Raw genomic sequence first — 19,424 nt, forward strand, 5'->3', positions numbered from 1 at the left:
AGGAATATTCCACCCCAAAAAATGAAAATTCTCTAATTTACTCACTTTCATGACATTCCAGATGTGTATGACTTTTCTTTCTTGACATAAACACAAAGATTTTTAAGAAAATAATCCATCTCTGAGAATCCACATAACACAAGTGAATTGTAGCCCATGCACGTATGACTGGAAGTGATTGGAAGTGATTGTTAATAGTCAAAAGTTTAAATTATTAGTGTTGTTCTTATCTGTTGTTTCACTTCAAAATATACTGATTCAACCATTAAGGTCAGATGGATTACTGTCACGGTAGCTGTGTGTGGTTTTTAAAGCATCTTTAGGACTCACAGAGATGGATTATTTGCCTAAAAATCTTAATTTGTGTTTACCTGTCCAGTCGAAAGAAAGTAATATGCATTTGGGGCAGCATGAGGGTGAGTAAAAGATGAGAGTTTTTATTTTTGAGAGAACTATCCCCTTAACAATCATATGCTGTTGGTATGCTAATCCAAGATCAGCATAGACTAATACGAATAAAATGCAACCTCTTGTGTACTTGTGAACTGTGTTTGTTTTAATCTAGAGCTCCAACGAAATTAAAATATTTGCATAATATCAAGTGTCTGAAGATCAAGATCCCAGTCATTCAAAGGTGAGGTGTCTGAACAAAGTAAGAATCTTGTCTGATGGGGGCAATGGATCTCTGGTACTACCACTACATCCTCTGGGTCAGCATCAGAAGTTTGTTTATGGAAAAGTTGCTCCGCTCCCTGGAAATTAAGAAAGAACATACAATACAAACTGCTCTGAACTCCCATTAAACATTTCAAACAAAAAATATTTCAAACAAATAAACACACAATATATTTTTTTATATATATTATTATAAATTATAGATATATATTAGTATTAATGTAGTACTAAATACCTCAAAATTATGCACCATTTATCATCTGTAATACCCTTGTGTAACCATTAGATGGCTGTATAGCCCTATATATCCATGACTGTGTATACCCTAGTTACTGGACACTATTTTCAGTCATAATTATTTGCATGTATTAGGATTTACCTGAAATACCCCAAAATATTCATCTGAACTGACATTTTTTGCATTATTATTACAGTCAAATCTGGACACAGAAAAAGCATGGTAAAAAGGCTTTACATTGCTGAAGTTGACAGTGCAGTGATTGACAGCGCGCTTGTAAAATGGCATCGGTCATTGTCAGATACAGTACATTTAGTACTGTACATTATGTGCTGGGGGAAAATATGAACTAATCGAAGCAAATATGATCCAATTGAAGACTGTAACTGTGTGTAGATAACCAGGTGCTGTAATGATTGGGTTAAATCAAGAAAACTTACCACAAGTATCCTGATAACAACGATGATAAGGATGATGATAATGATAATGAAATCATTCGTCTGTGCTATTCCTAAGAAATCATCTCAACAATGTGGTGTAGCAGCAGATAAATACTGATAAAATAATAATAATAATAAAATATTTATATATATTTTTATATCATTAAAATGAAATTGGAAACCGCTAACACATCCACACTGGCAAGCCAACACTGTCACTGACGCCTTCACTTCCAGGTCAAGAAGCTGTCAATCAAAAACTCAGTAGCCAATGAGAACACACTGGTGCTAGCCCCGCCCCCACGAGAGATTTGTGTCAGAATGGCGAACGAAAATTTCAGAAACATAACCGAAAACTTCAGAAGCGTAAACGAAAGCTTTAGAAGCGTAAATGAAAACTCCGGAAGCACATTTGTAAGTACAAATCCACGAATGAAAGAAGAGAAAACATGCAGTGTTTTAAAAACGAAGTCAAAGATTTTGAAAATTTTTTTCAGTTTCAAAGACATTTTATTCAATTTCAATTTATATTTTCTTAAGTTTCTTGAAAAATTACATTCATTTGAACTGACACAAATGTAATCCCATACTTTATCAGGCATTACAGGCATGATGAAATTGAAATGAGACCAATCGGACCAAGCACCACAGATTCACACAAAGGAGGGGTTTGGAAAAATGAATCATTGAGTGAATAATTTGGGAGTCGTTAAGCAAGTAGTAAGTTAAAAATAAATGCATATTATAAGACAATGAAAGTGTTTTTTGTCCTTGTATGCATGTCAACCTGTTGTTGAGGACTCCCAAAACCAAAATATGAACCTTTCATAACCCAAAATAGGGGCACTTTAATGCACCTTTTAGTTGCCAAGTCCACAGGTTTCCCATGGAATTGGGCTACTTTAACACTGTTGCCGCTGGTTGTTTTTCATGTCAGCAGGTTGAATGCAAACTGTACCAGGGGAACCCCGCCAAAATAAAGTGTATTTTACCCTCGAAATGCCATTGGGCTAGTTTTGGCTGGTTATTGAGTGGCAACTGGGCGGGTTTTGTTGCGAAAAACCTGTCAACACTTGCGGCGCATGAACATGAACACTTGCGGCTTCATGTGCAGCACAGCAGTGTAGCACATGAAGTTCATTCACAATATGCCATCTCCACCACCCTCCTTTATTACTGATACGAACGCCAGAAATAAAAATCACAATTGTGAGATAAAAGAAAAACTGCGACTATCTATCTAAATATATTTTTTGAGTTGTGTGCTTTTTGAATGTTAGTTGTAGCTATGTCCCATTGTTCATTTAAACACATAGGCCTACATTTTTTATTATTTTAATGATTTTACTGTCACTTCATCAGTCAAAATCCACATGGGGTTCAGAGTAATTTTATCCACATTAATTTCACACTTATCTAGTACAAATATGTCGCTTTGTTTCATAATTACAGTGTATATGTTTTTCTTTCTTTCCTTCTTTCTTTCTTTCTTTCTTTCTTTACCCCAAAATAATAGACGTGAAAGGGTGAAAGTGAAATCTGAGGGTCACATTGTAACATGACCATAGAGCTTAAAAATGTTATCTGATCTAATGAAAAAAAAAAAAAAAGATACAAGACAAACTAAAATATTTTTGGCAATAAAAAAAAAAATCTGAATTAAAAATAACCTAATTTTGGAGTTTGGACAGCCCTGATTACAAAACTTAGCTATATAGCCTAGTTCAAAACAATGTGGGCAAATAGATGAAGAAACACACAGATGAACACAACACTCCCCTCACTCCACACACAGCTCTCACAGAACAGGAAACAAATAGACGAGCCAAAATGTGTTTTACATTTCTTGAAATAATAGTTTCTAAACATTAAACATTGACTGACACTTTTTATTCACCTGTGTCTCCTAATTTCTCATTAAAATTCATAAAAATCCTAAATAGTGTAAATTACATCGCTAATGTCATAGAATACCATTGTACGCACTAGTGCTGTGTTCGATACATCGATTCGACGATATATCGTCACAGAGGTGTGACGATACAAGTATCGATACAGCTGGCCCTGTATCTATACTGTGGCACGTGTGCAGCAGTGGAACGCGCTTAATTTGAATACAAGAACAACTTTAAAATTGAGTAGAAAAGTGCAGGTTTCTAAAAAAAAATAAAAAATGAATAGAGCATAATATATAGGCTACAGCAAGGTTTAATCTGGCCGCAGAGGAACACAACTGGGTTGCCTGATATAAAGAGACGTAATCCCCGACACAGAGCTTCACACTTTCGCAATAAGGAAAAAAATCTGCTAAGTGTGTTACTTTGTCAACCTGGCAACCATGTGCACACGCTCTCTCTCCACTGGATAAACGCGCTTGCTTTCTGAAAACACCGGTTAGCTTGCAGTTTAGCGATCTCCACTTCAATATTCTATTCTCAGAAAAGTGTAATTCATCAAGTGTTCATTTATGAGGAGGGGAGCTGTGTATGTATGAATTACCACCATGTTGCCGCGTTTCTCTATTAACAGTGAAGCTGTGGCTTTAATTCCTTTGGAAACAACGATGTGACCAGCTCATGGTTGAGAAATATAATGTAGCTCTTGAGCGATTAAGCTATTTAGTTGATAAAATTGCGGGGCAGCGCTAAAAAGTTTGTTCCTGAATGTCTGAGTGCGGCCGCAACATGATCTGTGTGAGTGACTGAACTGTGTGTGCACTAGATACAGAAGACACAGCGCATTAGTTTAGAACTATTCTCATTTTTATTTTTATTTTTTAAATGCAGAGTGTGTTAATTTGTGGAATGATAACCTACCAGCAATGTAAATATGATTTTTTAATATAGGCTATTAGAACGAGTACATTGCAATATAACTTTATTAGAACGAGTACATTATTATTTATGGGCTTAGAAACAAGATGCAAACAATCAGAATATTGTACCTGGTGGGGAGTGCACAACGTAAACATGAAACATATGCCATTACCTATACTGTACTGTGGTACAGTTATGGAAGCCCTTCATAATGCAGAGGTCAACTGCCTGCTCTGCCGATAGTTAGCAATGAGCCTATAGCATGCAGTGTTTCATAAACAGTTTTACTAAATTCTGCTGAGGTGAAGTGCAGTCCTGTATCATGATATGTATCGTATCGTGGCCTCTGTATCGTGATACGTATCGTATCGTGACTTTGCTGGTGATATACACAGCCTATAGTATGCACATTGTATGCCAGTGTTATAGCATTCCTTGAAGCATTAAAAAAACTGATAAATAACAGATTCGAGATGAAAATAATAGCAGATTTGTCTCGTTTAAAAGCAATACTAAAAACTGAGATTTTTCAGCGATATCTTCAAAAGAGTTTTTTTTATTTTGCTGTTTTCGCACTTTGTTCTCTATATAGTGTTAATATGACAACTAGTAAATACCTAAATGTTATGTTAGCATGGAAATGAACAGATTTGAGATGAAAATAATAGCAGATTTGTCTCGTTTAAAAGCAATACTAAAAACTGAGATTTTTCAGCGATATCTTCAAAAGAGTTTTTTTATTTTGCTGTTTTCGCACTTTGTTCTCTATATAGTGTTAATATGACAACTAGTAAATACCTAAATGTTATGTTAGCATGGAAATGTTTAAACCACGTGTGTTACAAGTAACCCGGCGCACCCCTAAGCTTAAACCTCCTCACAAGAATCGTATAACATAGACCAGGGGTGGCGAACGTCGGTCCTGGAGAGCCGCAGCCCTGCAGAGTTTTGCTTCAACCCTAATCAAACACACCTGAACAAGCTAATCAAGGTCTGAATGGTTTCTAGGAAGCTACAGGCAGGTGAGTTTTAATTAGGGTTGGAGCTGAACTCTGCAGGGCTGCGGCTCTCCAGGACCGGAGTTCGCCACCCCTTTCATAGACTATAAAATAAATATAAGGCTAAACTGTCTGCAGAATTTTGTCATATTTGTTCTGCATTTAAACATTTATCAAGAGTTAGAAAATACACCAGCACTGTAGAAAAAGACATTATAGGCTACAAATGAATATGCTACTAATAAATTATATTTTATATATATTATATATATATATATATATATATATAGCCTAAATATATTCTTCATTAGACTTCTTCAGGCCGAAGCAGTAGGCGGCGCTGTGGGGTTTAGAGTGTTTCCGTACACACTGTGGACACGTCATGCTTGCGGAAGAGTAAAATCCTCTGCGCATGCGTTCAACTGTCTTCGTAATTTTGGGGTTCAAACCAGCGGACGAAGGTAAAGTGGCTGCTAAATATTTTCTTTTTTGAAAAACTAAATATGCTGTGAATGACACATTACAATACGTTTTGTCTTTATGCTGTACGTTATACGCAAGCAGTATAAATGTATGTATGCTATTTTTTTTTGTTTTTACTTTTAAGTGCATTCTGAGTACTTTACACACTTTTAGTAATCCAGTTAAGCCTTCAATCAATCTCTTCTGTCTGTTACTGATAGCACCTAACATCATCAGTACTGTATCAGACACTCGGGATGGGATGCTTTATTTATTTTAGTTTTTTAGTAGATTATGTTCCTTAACTCATCCTCTCCACAGTGCCAGTAATGTTTCTCACACAGTGGTTCTGCGGCCTCTAAAAGCTGGATACTTCAACTTCACCTCTGCTTCTGTTAGTTACCTGGCCCAGGAGGGTGGACAGGTTGTGGTGAGTGGAGTCCCATGCTACCTTTCATATACACAGTCATCATAAGGAAATGTTGTTGTTTTTTACTGTGCCTAAATTAGCGATTATATTGAGGGAAAAAAATGTTACCATATTAATGCCAAAAATCAACATTTGGCTAAATGTTTTATTATTACAGTCCATGTAAATGTAGTTACTGGCTGTTAGCTAAGACATTTCTCACATTGCTCAGGTTGGTTACACAAGTGCTCCGGGTCAGGGAGGCATCCTCGCCCAGAGAGAGTTTGACAGACGCTTTTCTCCACATTACGTAAGTGTTTTAATATAGAAAATTGTGTATAATGGTCTTTAATGTATGATTGTCTGTGCTGTTTTATTGAAATCTAATCTCTGTTTTTCTAAAAGCTGGACTGGGCAGCTTTTGGTGTCATGACCCTTCCCTCCATTGGCATTCCTCTGCTCCTTTGGTACTCCAGCAAGAGGAAGTACGACTCACCGAAGAGCAAAAAGAACTGAGTTATCTAATACCAGACAAAAACAGATTAGGGATCATTGTGTGAATGGGTGGGTGTTAAGTGAATTATGGTGCAGTTGAGAATGTTGTTTTTGAATAAATTAATTACCCATATTGGGGTAAATGGTCAATGATTTAATCTGTTTTTAAGTGGTGTTGATCTTCATCAGAAAATTTGTTTGAGGGATAAGCATCAAATAGGTGGTTAACCAACTGCTTTTGATATTTAAAGTGGCCATTCCATGGTGGCTTCAGGTACACATCTTATTTTTTGGTGTGTTTTTTTTGTAATGATTCTCAAATGCTAAACAGAACTGCACAGTCCTTCATGACCAATGTGGGGCTTGTTTGTGGAAATAAAAGGGTTTTACAGAGATGCTCTCATTGTGTGTCTGGTCACTCACCGAAATACGCTTTCATCTGTGTGTCTGCTTTCTTGTTCTGTGATGTTCTTCTCATGCAGTGATTAGTGCGTACTCTTTTATGGTAATATCATCAGCTAAATAATTCAAGCTAGTTATATTATGGTCTATCAAACATCACTTGAAGCTATTATCAAACTTTAGGTAATTAAAAATGAATAGGGAGGGCTGCAATTCACCGAAACAAAATCTGTGGTTGGTAATCATAATATATTTGATTAAAAATTTTTCTGAAATTATTTACTGTGCAATTAGAACTGAATGAGTGACTAATTCAATGAAAAAACTATTCAGATACAATTTAAATAAATGAAAAACAGATAAACATGCCTACAATAGTGATGGGGAGATCACTATTAACAAGCCTTATAAATGTATATACAGCTTATAAGTAATGTTTTGGTACACATATGTCATCCTAATATCACTATGCTGATTTTAATCTCATTATACAGAGTTGCTTTCATCTGTGTGTCTGCTTTCTTGTTCTGTGATGTTCTTCTCATGCAGTGATTAGTGCGTACTCTTTTATGGTAATATCATCAGCTAAATAATTCAAGCTAGTTATATTATGGTCTATCAAACCTCACTTGAAGCTATTATCAAACTTTAGGTAATTAAAAATGAATAGGGAGGGCTGCAATTCACCGAAACAAAATCTGTGGTTGGTAATCATAATATATTTGATAAAAAATTATTCTGAAATTATTTACTGTGCAATTAGAACTTTGAATGAGTGACTGATTCAATGAAAAAACTATTCAGATACAATTTAAATAAATGAAAAACAGATAAACATGCCTACAATAGTGATGGGGAGATCACTATTAACAAGCCTTATAAATGTATATACAGATAAGTAATGTTTTGGTACACATATGTCATCCTAATATCACTATGCTGATTTTAATCTCATTATACAGAGTGTTTACAAATGAAACATTCCTTTGGTGAAGTCAAAGGTCTATATAATCCTGAGGTCAGCGTTTGTGATTTGGTGGGGGCAGACATGCTCTAGAGCTGGTTGGTCTTTCTGGAATCTGCTCATAAATGGAGCTGGAGGAAGCATTCAGATTTGGCTCCTCTGAATGATGAAAATCAGAGTGTTGTGGTTGAGTCATCAGTGAGGACACACCAAAACTCTGAGGGAAAATCATAAAATTTAGCATTTTTATAAGTGATTGAGCACTATATACTACACAGAATATATTCATAAAATATTCTCATCATGGATATTTACCTGCCCGCTGAGCTCTGGTCGCAAAGGACCATGAGCAGATCTTGGGGGTGGTCTTAGAGGAAGACTAGGCCCAGGTCTTGGTACAGCAAAGCTGTCTTGGGCACCCCTGATGTTCACCTCTGAATACAGATGATTCTTTGGAAGGTTCACTGAAGAAAAGTTCAAAACATGCACCAAATAGCCATTTATATGTTTTATATATTATTATTTTAGTGACTACTTAGTGCATGGTTCTTTTGAAACCATTTCAAATCATTTTTATATCTGAAGACAGGAAATGTTCAAAACTAAGTAAGTCCTGAGCCAGTTTTGATGCTTGTTTTCCTAATTTCTCACCTTCATCCCCTGCTGCCTGCCTCCTCCACCCCACGGCATAGCAGTCAATCTCTTCTAGACGACTGTGTGTGTGGGGGGGTTCTTCATAAGTGTGCTCCAGTTTCCAGTATTTCGGGTTTGCTGCTGTTGTGTCAAAGTTTGAGATGGATGGAGGGGTAAAGGCTGCTATTGCTCCCTGGAGGTCAGGTTGGGCACTGAAGTTGGGGGTATTTTCTGATACTGCTCTGGGGGGTTTGTTAACTCGAGCATACTGGACATCCACAGGAGAAATTTGATCCCCTGTTAAATTAAGATTTGAGGGTCTTTCAGCAACCTCAGAACTGCCATTCTAGAGGGAGGAAAAGGGTAAGGTGTCCTGTTAGTGTATAATATTATAACTTTGACATTAAACACTTAAATAAAAAAACTAAACTCTTCCTCTCTTTACCCTTAGGAAAATAAACCATGGTTTTATTATGGTAAACGTGTAGTAACCATGTTTTCTTTTCTTTATTTCTTTTTTTTTTTGCCGTAATAGCATTTGTATAACCACAGTTCATGTAAAATCATGGTTCATTTTAGAAAGGGTAAGCTTTGTGTAATGCACATCACACAAATACAACAGTATGGCACAAGGCAACAGAAGCTTTGTACAGAACTTTTGTTATCTAGTAAATGTGAGTTGTTTCTGGAGTTAGTTAACTCGCCTTTAGAAGTATTAATTCAAAGAATCAGTTGCTTCGGGATTTGGATTAGCAGCATGGTTTTTGATTCACTAAATTGAAACGGTTTAAACGAATCATTGGTTCCTAAATCAGAGCATACTACACTTGTCGCGTAGCATGTTTGTTTGTTCGTGTAGTCTGCGATGATGACAAGTTGACAAAAGATGTTTTTCTTGGCATTATGCCACCATACTCAGTCTTGTTACTGCATCACACGTAAACAGATCTGGTTTATATGAAGAAAAATTATATTGACGGTGTAAAATTGGTGCTGGAATATTCTTAGAGTTTGCTTACTGTTGGCAGGGGCGGATCTAGAAAATAATTTTTAGGGTGGCAAAGGGGTGGCATGCGGTCTATGAGGGGTGGCAACTTGGTCTTTCTGGAATCTGCTCATAAATGGAGCTGGAGGAAGCATTCAGATTTGGCTCCTCTGAATGATGAAAATCAGAGTGTTGTGGTTGAGTCATCAGTGAGGACACACCAAAACTCTGAGGGAAAATCATAAAATTTAGCATTTTTATAAGTGATTGAGCACTATATACTACACAGAATATATTCATAAAATATTCTCATCATGGATATTTACCTGCCCGCTGAGCTCTGGTCGCAAAGGACCATGAGCAGATCTTGGGGGTGGTCTTAGAGGAAGACTAGGCCCAGGTCTTGGTACAGCAAAGCTGTCTTGGGCACCCCTGATGTTCACCTCTGAATACAGATGATTCTTTGGAAGGTTCACTGAAGAAAAGGTCAAAACATGCACCAAATAAGCATTTATATGTTTTATATATATTATTTTAGTGACTACTTAGTGCATGGTTCTTTTGAAACCATTTCAAATCATTTTTATATCTGAAGACAGGAAATGTTCAAAACTAAGTAAGTCCTGAGCCAGTTTTGATGCTTGTTTTCCTAATTTCTCACCTTCATCCCCTGCTGCCTGCCTCCTCCACCCCACGGCATAGCAGTCAATCTCTTCTAGACGACTGTGTGTGTGGGGGGGTTCTTCATAAGTGTGCTCCAGTTTCCAGTATTTCGGGTTTGCTGCTGTTGTGTCAAAGTTTGAGATGGATGGAGGGGTAAAGGCTGCTATTGCTCCCTGGAGGTCAGGTTGGGCACTGAAGTTGGGGGTATTTTCTGATACTGCTCTGGGGGGTTTGTTAACTCGAGCATACTGGACATCCACAGGAGAAATTTGATCCCCTGTTAAATTAAGATTTGAGGGTCTTTCAGCAACCTCAGAACTGCCATTCTAGAGGGAGGAAAAGGGTAAGGTGTCCTGTTAGTGTATAATATTATAACTTTGACATTAAACACTTAAATAAAAAAACTAAACTCTTCCTCTCTTTACCCTTAGGAAAATAAACCATGGTTTTATTATGGTAAACGTGTAGTAACCATGTTTTCTTTTCTTTATTTCTTTTTTTTTTTGCCGTAATAGCATTTGTATAACCACAGTTCATGTAAAATCATGGTTCATTTTAGAAAGGGTAAGCTTTGTGTAATGCACATCACACAAATACAACAGTATGGCACAAGGCAACAGAAGCTTTGTACAGAACTTTTGTTATCTAGTAAATGTGAGTTGTTTCTGGAGTTAGTTAACTCGCCTTTAGAAGTATTAATTCAAAGAATCAGTTGCTTCGGGATTTGGATTAGCAGCATGGTTTTTGATTCACTAAATTGAAACGGTTTAAACGAATCATTGGTTCCTAAATCAGAGCATACTACACTTGTCGCGTAGCATGTTTGTTTGTTCGTGTAGTCTGCGATGATGACAAGTTGACAAAAGATGTTTTTCTTGGCATTATGCCACCATACTCAGTCTTGTTACTGCATCACACGTAAACAGATCTGGTTTATATGAAGAAAAATTATATTGACGGTGTAAAATTGGTGCTGGAATATTCTTAGAGTTTGCTTACTGTTGGCAGGGGCGGATCTAGAAAATAATTTTTAGGGTGGCAAAGGGGTGGCATGCGGTCTATGAGGGGTGGCAACACCAAAACAAGCCCCCATGCATAGTTTTTGGGGATTTATGGTCTGACCTACGCAGTTGTGCAACTTGTGTTCACAAATATTGTATTACCATTAAGTAATCATCTATACTGTTTAAAATGAAAAATAAATAACAACATTTCAATATCCGTCATGGCACCAAGTCAATACACAACATAAAAAACTCCAACAGGTTATAAATGTTTCTGAGCTTGTATCACTAAAGACATGCAGTTGTACACACAAAATGCAAAATGCTTTTTGGAATTCCAATTTTATGTTTTTTATAATAATTTTACAACTTTTAATGTATGCAATAATATAAATCTATTAAACGACAACCCCATTTGATCTAAAGGTATCAAACCAACTGTAAAATATTCAGAATATTATTCCTTATAATGCACAAGTCTTGGTTTTCCAGATTATGCCTTTACTGTTTTTATATACAGTACTGAATCCATATTTGTCATGTTTATTATTCTGTATCCACTTAAATTAATTACATTCTGACAGTTTGAGATAAAGGTATCAAACCAACTGTAAAATATTCAGAATATTATTCCTTATAATGCACAAGTCTTGGTTTTCCAGATTATGCCTTTACTGTTTTTATATACAGTACTGAATCCATATTTGTCATGTTTATTATTCTGTATCCACTTAAATTAATTACATTCTGACAGTTTGAGATAAAGGTATCAAACCAACTGTAAAATATTCAGAATATTATTCCTTATAATGCACAAGTCTTGGTTTTCCAGATTATGCCTTTACTGTTTTTATATACAGTACTGAATCCATATTTGTCATGTTTATTATTCTGTATCCACTTAAATTAATTACATTCTGACAGTTTGAGATAAAGGTATCAAACCAACTGTAAAATATTCAGAATATTATTCCTTATAATGCACAAGTCTTGGTTTTCCAGATTATGCCTTTACTGTTTTTATATACAGTACTGAATCCATATTTGTCATGTTTATTATTCTGTATCCACTTAAATTAATTACATTCTGACAGTTTGAGATAAAGGTATCAAACCAACTGTAAAATATTCAGAATATTATTCCTTATAATGCACAAGTCTTGGTTTTCCAGATTATGCCTTTACTGTTTTTATATACAGTACTGAATCCATATTTGTCATGTTTATTATTCTGTATCCACTTAAATTAATTACATTCTGACAGTTTGAGATAAAGGTATCAAACCAACTGTAAAATATTCAGAATATTATTCCTTATAATGCACAAGTCTTGGTTTTCCAGATTATGCCTTTACTGTTTTTATATACAGTACTGAATCCATATTTGTCATGTTTATTATTCTGTATCCACTTAAATTAATTACATTCTGACAGTTTGAGATAAAGGTATCAAACCAACTGTAAAATATTCAGAATATTATTCCTTATAATGCACAAGTCTTGGTTTTCCAGATTATGCCTTTACTGTTTTTATATACAGTACTGAATCCATATTTGTCATGTTTATTATTCTGTATCCACTTAAATTAATTACATTCTGACAGTTTGAGATAAAGGTATCAAACCAACTGTAAAATATTCAGAATATTATTCCTTATAATGCACAAGTCTTGGTTTTCCAGATTATGCCTTTACTGTTTTTATATACAGTACTGAATCCATATTTGTCATGTTTATTATTCTGTATCCACTTAAATTAATTACATTCTGACAGTTTGAGATAAAGGTATCAAACCAACTGTAAAATATTCAGAATATTATTCCTTATAATGCACAAGTCTTGGTTTTCCAGATTATGCCTTTACTGTTTTTATATACAGTACTGAATCCATATTTGTCATGTTTATTATTCTGTATCCACTTAAATTAATTACATTCTGACAGTTTGAGATAAAGGTATCAAACCAACTGTAAAATATTCAGAATATTATTCCTTATAATGCACAAGTCTTGGTTTTCCAGATTATGCCTTTACTGTTTTTATATACAGTACTGAATCCATATTTGTCATGTTTATTATTCTGTATCCACTTAAATTAATTACATTCTGACAGTTTGAGATAAAGGTATCAAACCAACTGTAAAATATTCAGAATATTATTCCTTATAATGCACAAGTCTTGGTTTTCCAGATTATGCCTTTACTGTTTTTATATACAGTACTGAATCCATATTTGTCATGTTTATTATTCTGTATCCACTTAAATTAATTAATCTCTGACACAGTTTGAGATAAAGGTATCAAAACAACTATAAAAATATCCAAATATTATGCAATTTAATGCACAAGGCTTGTTTTTTCAGATTATGCCTTTATTGTATTGTTGCATGATGGTTAATTTTGCTTATTAATTTATATTGAACAATTTTTTAATCCAACCCAATCACATTTTTAAGGCCAATTTACACCAAGGATGATAACTGTAACTATACAGTTTCTATACAGTTTTCTAATTCTATGAGAATAGGTCCAGCAATAACAGCAATGTGGAACAATATCTTTGGAATCACTTTTAGAATTATTTTTTTTTCTAGCTGATGAGTGAAAAATTCAAAAATCAAAAAAATGTAATCTGTCTTATCTTGAATTGGTGTGGATGCTAATCGTTCTTTATAGTTATGTACTATATTGTTAAGAATGACACTAGTGTTTTTTTGTGTGTGTGTTCAAAATAAGGTACCTGTAAGACAGCGCAAAGCCAATCTTTGACTCGCTGAGCCTCAACAGGAAACAGCCTTGTGGCTTATCCTTCAGCAGCTGTTCCGCCTCCCTGAGAGAGTGAGAAAGATGGGTTGTGTGAAAATGTAAGCCGAATAGTATATGTATTTGACACTGTTTCACATCTGTGTTTGTGCAACATTGCTTGTGCACCTGTTTTTCTGTTATGTTTTGGAAGAATATTTAGATGTGGCTGTAACCTGCGTGTAGCGAAACCATGGAGCCAGCGGGGAAGAGGCTGTCCTGGCCTGTGCAGTCGCGGCAGCTGCGTTCTTTCAAACCACAGCAGAGTGTGAGCGCGCAGAGATGGAGTCAGAGCCTCCAGGGGCCTCACGGGACCCAAAACCAGAGCAGGATCTATCCGCTTCACTGTCGTCTTTAACAGAGGGAATCCAAAGTAGGATGTAATTTAGATGTAATTTAAATACAATTTAAAAAACATTTTAAAAATATTTAAAAAGATGAAATACTACTTGATATGTGCCTTTGCAGTGCATTACAATGTCAAATGTTTTCATGGTTTTTCTTACTAGTACTTTTGAAACTTTAAACTACAAAAATCTCATGATGAACATAAACATGGAAATAGACTTAAACATTCCAAAAAAATAATAATTTGTAGATAATGTGAATAAATGCTCTACAAAAATTGAAATCACCTTGACGTGATTTTGAAAATGACTTCAGAAGCCCCCCCCCACAAGATGTGCAAATAATATTTACAGGACGGCTCACTTTGGTTAAAGACGTGATCATGTCGCATTAAACATCTCATGAAATCTAACCAGCTACTCTCTCACTGATTAAGAACTGATAGTGAACTGTTAGTGATTGTGTGCAGATTTCCTTTTCAAACTTCTTGTGAAATATTCAACTGATGTACTAAAGCTCAAATAAACAACCTGACAAATTGCTTATGAAAAGTTGCCTTGCACTAGAAAACAAAATTAGTGGAAAAACCAAATTGCATCAGAAATTGCCAGTAAACTTCACAGACAATTACAAAGAATCAGAAAGTAACACATTGAATTCAACATGAGATTTTGAAGTAGAAAAAACTGAAATGTTATTTTCTTTTAAAACATACTCCAATAATTACTTTGAAAAGTATTTTTTTTTTACAGTGTGCCACGATTTATGTTTTTTAATCAATACGAGTACATCTTTATGACATTCTTTAAAACAAAAGCTTTGAAAAGATATGTATCAACATAGCTTGCAAAATTGATATGTGGAGGTCCTCATAAATCGATTGACTTTTTAATCATAATGTCATGTTGCTGCAGTTTTATTGGGTTTCTGTAGATTTTTGAATGCCTGTCTATAAAACAAAACTCATGTTGTTTAAAACTATCAGTAGAAAGTTTCCCTCTTCAACACAAATTGTGAACATGTAAATTTGTATCTGTGTATCCTGTATAGGTTTGAGCACAGTGAGTGTGCTGTTAGGGTGAGACAGAGATAGACAGTGAGAACATGTGTGTGTTTTGTGTGTGTGTGTGTGTGTGAGTGAGAGAGAGAGAGAGACAAGAGGCAGTTGCGTCACGTGACTTGCTCACCACACAGGATGAGAAAGAATGACCACAATGAAGGTGATGAGAAAAGAAAGAGATGACAAAAGAAGTGTACAAACGGTAAGCAGAATACTCTGCCCAATCCCCACAAGCTGTTCTTTAAATTTGACGGAAAAGCCACATTCCTTTACAGTGTTTTGGGATACATAATTAGATTTCTTCTTTGTCTTTTCTTTCTTTTTTTGGTTTTTCATTTAGGCCTATATTATTTTAACTTTTTTATTTTAAAGTTATTCTTTTTTTATCTTCGGTTCAAAATAATTATCAAAATAATTCTTATTTAACAACAATTACATTTTTGTGTCCATTGTTCTAATTTTATATTATTTTGTTCATACTCTTTCCAAATATTGACTAGCTGACAGTTACAGGACACATCCACTAGATGGCGCAAGTACATTAACAGTGAGAATGAACTTCGGAATGAGAAAGGAATGAAAATGACCCGTCTTTCGTTGCACTCGACAATAGCCACTAACAATAGTCATGCAAAAGTCATGCATACCAAATTACATACAACGGTTTTATTTAATGTGGTTTTCATGTACATTATTACATCCTAATTTGATTCAAAACTTATGCTTCAAAAATGTGTTGGTTAAGAACAGCTGTCCAGCCATTAGATCTGAGCTGAGTCCAATTTAATTCTTGCCTGCAATATTACAATCACCTTAACTAATACTTTAATAATTGTCCGACTTGCTACTCTTGCTTAAATGCATAAATAAATATTTTTGTGTTGCAGAAATTCACCAATTTAACCTCAATCTCTTAACCGTGAATTCCAGAGGTTTATGGAGCTGCAGAGAGAGAATTACTTATACCCCCGTTTTCATGAGGTGTGTTGCGGCAAGCAGTTTTAACATTTAGTACTTAAAACTCACTGGTGTATGTTAGTACGAATATATTTTTAATTACCTCTAAATAATCCAGTGGTAATCAATATATAGATGAATTTGACTATTAAACTGCTGGTTATTAAAATGCTAAGTAATCCAGTGGCAATCAATATATAGTTGAATCTTATTATTAAACTGCTGGTTTCCTCTAGCCAGATAAATAATGGTGACTTGACTATTAAAGGTGGGGTAAGCTATTTTTCAAAAACGCTTTAGAAAATTGATTCGGGCCGAATAGCAAAACAAACTTGTAGCCAATCAGCAGTAAGGGGCGTGTCTACTCATGATGTGGAGGAGAGAGCATTCAGTGTACAGAACGGACATTAGCCGAGCCGAGCGACAGAACGATAGAGATGGCGGATAAAAAACAAAAGAGGAAAACGTCAGCAGAACAAAAGAAGCCTTAAAGCAAGAAGTAGGACCCGTGTAAATATCGGATCAGCCTTCCAGCGCTGGAGAGAACTCAAGGAGCGGAAGGCCTGCGATCGGACGCCAAGGTTGCTTTGTTTCTTCTCGATAGGTGAGTAACACCGTGTCTGCGCCGCAACAGCTAAAGATTGTCTAGTACACTGGACACGACAAAGCGACCGTTGAAAATCATCTGAAATGTGTGTCAATACGTCATGAATAGAACGCAGCAGCAGTTTTCTGTCGGGGATTTGTCGTGTCGCGCCGCATCCAGTGTAGACCATAGTGTAACATTGGTTTTGCTTTGTTTCACAGAACTAATCGTTGCCTGGGTTGCGTACATATGTGTGGGGCGGAGCTATCAAACTAGGGGCGAGACCCTTTTGGAGTAGGGGCGAGTTTGTTTTGGTGATTTCAAATGTCAACATTGGCTACCAGAAATCGCTTACCCCACCTTTAACTTTTCATTAGATGGTACTACTTGTTTGTAAGTGTTTTTTTTTCTAGAAGTAAATAGTTTTTTAGTTTTAGTAGTAAAAACTGATTCACATGTCCAGTTTCACTTGTATTTATTTGTTAGAAGCTGATCCTTATTCCTCTGCAAGTCACTATTTTAGAGGTGATAAGTAACTATTCCAGTTTTACTTGTAAATGCTATACTATTAGTTTATAAATTCCATGAGTGTCTGTGGTTCATATTTCAACTATTCTCTTGTAACTAGTATGTATTTCAATTTCTGATACCCATTCCAGTTTTCCTAATATTAGTTACTACAGCTTATTATTTAGATACTTGTAACTCTTTAAATAGTTACTATAATTTATTTACTACTTATTTACAGTAGCCTATTGATATCTATTTCTAGACACTTCACAACAGCACTATTAATAGGCCTATTTTGGGCAAGTAATTAAAGAATAACTACTACCTAATGATGACTAGTAAAACTAGAATAAATACATCCTCATGACATACTGTACATGTGATTAGTTGTTATCTGAGTTCCACATATAAATGGATTATATTCACTACTGGAACAAGTAGGCAAGTTGTTTTAGTAGGATTAGATTGATTGTTTACTAGAAATTTTGAGAAGTTAGTAAGTTAGTGTAGAGGAGTAGGGGAGCATGGGGCATAAAGTAACGTGGCGTCAGTTGTAACACATGTGGTTTGAAAATTTTCACACATGCTAGCATAACAAAATTGACAGTATTTATTAGTTACCATATCAACATTATATAGACAAAATGTGCACCAAAATTCAAAAATCTTTTGAAGATATCGCTGAACATTAATTTTACCTTAGTAAAATTAAAATTCTGGCTTAAGTACATTTTTCATCTCCAATCTGTTATTTATCAGTTCAGATCGTTTTTTAATGCTTTGATAACTAGCAGAAGACACTAACCAGTTTTAAATTCCAGTTGCACAGATGGGGCACGTTGTAACACTGCGTTACAATGTGCTATTCTATGACATTAGCGATAGGGCTGGGCAAAAAATCAAATGCGATTTTCATGTGAATCTCGCCAGTAAAGCCGCTTCTGGTGATTAGTAGTAAATCTCCAGCACATGCTTTCAGATGGAGCGGCATTTACTACACAGAGCCGTAGAACACTGACAAGCTTCACAAAATCACGTTCAAAATCGCAGGCAATTCATTACCGTTTTTGAAAGCGATTTTGTCTAGCTTGTCAGTGAACTACGGCTCTGTGTAGTAAATGCCGCTCCATCTGAAAGCACGTGCTGCAGATTTACTATTAATCACCAGAAGTGGCTTAACTGACGACGTGCGCATGAAAATCGCATTCGATTTTTTTGCACAGCCTTAATTAGCTATGTAATTTATACTATTTACTTTAATGAATTTTAATGAGAAACAGGTGAATAAAGACTGACAGTCAATGTTTAATGTTTAGAAATTATTATTTCAAGACATGTAAAGCATTTTTGCTCGTTTAGGTGGGCCGTCCCAAGCATGGTTGCAATGTGTTCACTATCAAACTCCAAAATCAGATTTTTTTAATTCTTAAAAAATGCCATTATTTTATTATTTTTTTTTTTTCATTAACAAAATATTTTAGTTTGTCTTGTATATATTTTTTTCATTCGATCAGATAACATTTTAAGCTGTCATATGGTTATGTTACAACATGCCCCTCAGATGTTACAATGTACCCCACCTACTGGACATGTTGTCACATTTCACTACCATTATTTGAGGGTAAATAAAGAAAAACTTATACACTGTAATTATGAAACAAAGCGACATATTTGTACTAGACAAGTGTAAAATTACTGTGGATAAAAATTTACACAAACTGAGAAAGTCAAAAAGTGTTACTTTGTGCCCCGCTCTCCTCTAGTGTTAAAATGGCTTGCCACATGCCGGCACTGCACTGACATGGTCAACACGAGCGTTTCCTCATTTCAGTGCTAGCGCGTCCGCAGCGAGCCAAGCTCCGGAGGAAATACCGTCCGTCAAACAGACACGACGCGGCTTCATGACGGATCTATGCCAGGTACGTCCCATAATTCAACCGATTCTTCAGGTGTTAAAATGGCTTGCCACATGCCGG

General features: G+C 35.5%; 2 protein-coding genes across 2 annotated transcripts; one reads left to right on the forward strand and one right to left on the reverse strand.

Annotated features, from left to right (window-relative positions):
* The first annotated feature begins 1,674 nt into the window (after nt 1-1,674).
* LOC107565562 (translocon-associated protein subunit beta-like) lies at nt 1,675-6,926 on the forward strand. The gene is made up of 4 exons (XM_016250810.1): nt 1,675-1,719; nt 5,910-6,059; nt 6,271-6,348; nt 6,444-6,926. The coding sequence occupies exons 1-4, from the start codon at nt 1,675-1,677 to the stop codon at nt 6,552-6,554; spliced, it is 384 nt and encodes a 127-aa protein (XP_016106296.1). The 3' UTR covers nt 6,555-6,926.
* A 939-nt stretch (nt 6,927-7,865) lies between these two features.
* Nucleotides 7,866-14,719, reverse strand: LOC107565563 (uncharacterized). Its single transcript, XM_016250811.1, has 8 exons — nt 14,699-14,719; nt 14,164-14,339; nt 13,926-14,015; nt 11,099-11,108; nt 10,179-10,506; nt 9,844-9,992; nt 9,631-9,745; nt 7,866-8,001 (listed from the first exon to the last, which is right to left on the reverse strand). The coding sequence occupies exons 1-8, from the start codon at nt 14,717-14,719 to the stop codon at nt 7,955-7,957; spliced, it is 936 nt and encodes a 311-aa protein (XP_016106297.1). The 3' UTR covers nt 7,866-7,954.
* Between the last annotated feature and the right edge of the window lie 4,705 nt (nt 14,720-19,424).

This window comes from Sinocyclocheilus grahami, unplaced genomic scaffold (genome assembly GCF_001515645.1).
Source record: "Sinocyclocheilus grahami isolate Dianchi unplaced genomic scaffold, SAMN03320097.WGS_v1.1 scaffold1009.1, whole genome shotgun sequence".
NCBI classification, from domain to species: Eukaryota; Metazoa; Chordata; class Actinopteri; order Cypriniformes; family Cyprinidae; genus Sinocyclocheilus; species Sinocyclocheilus grahami.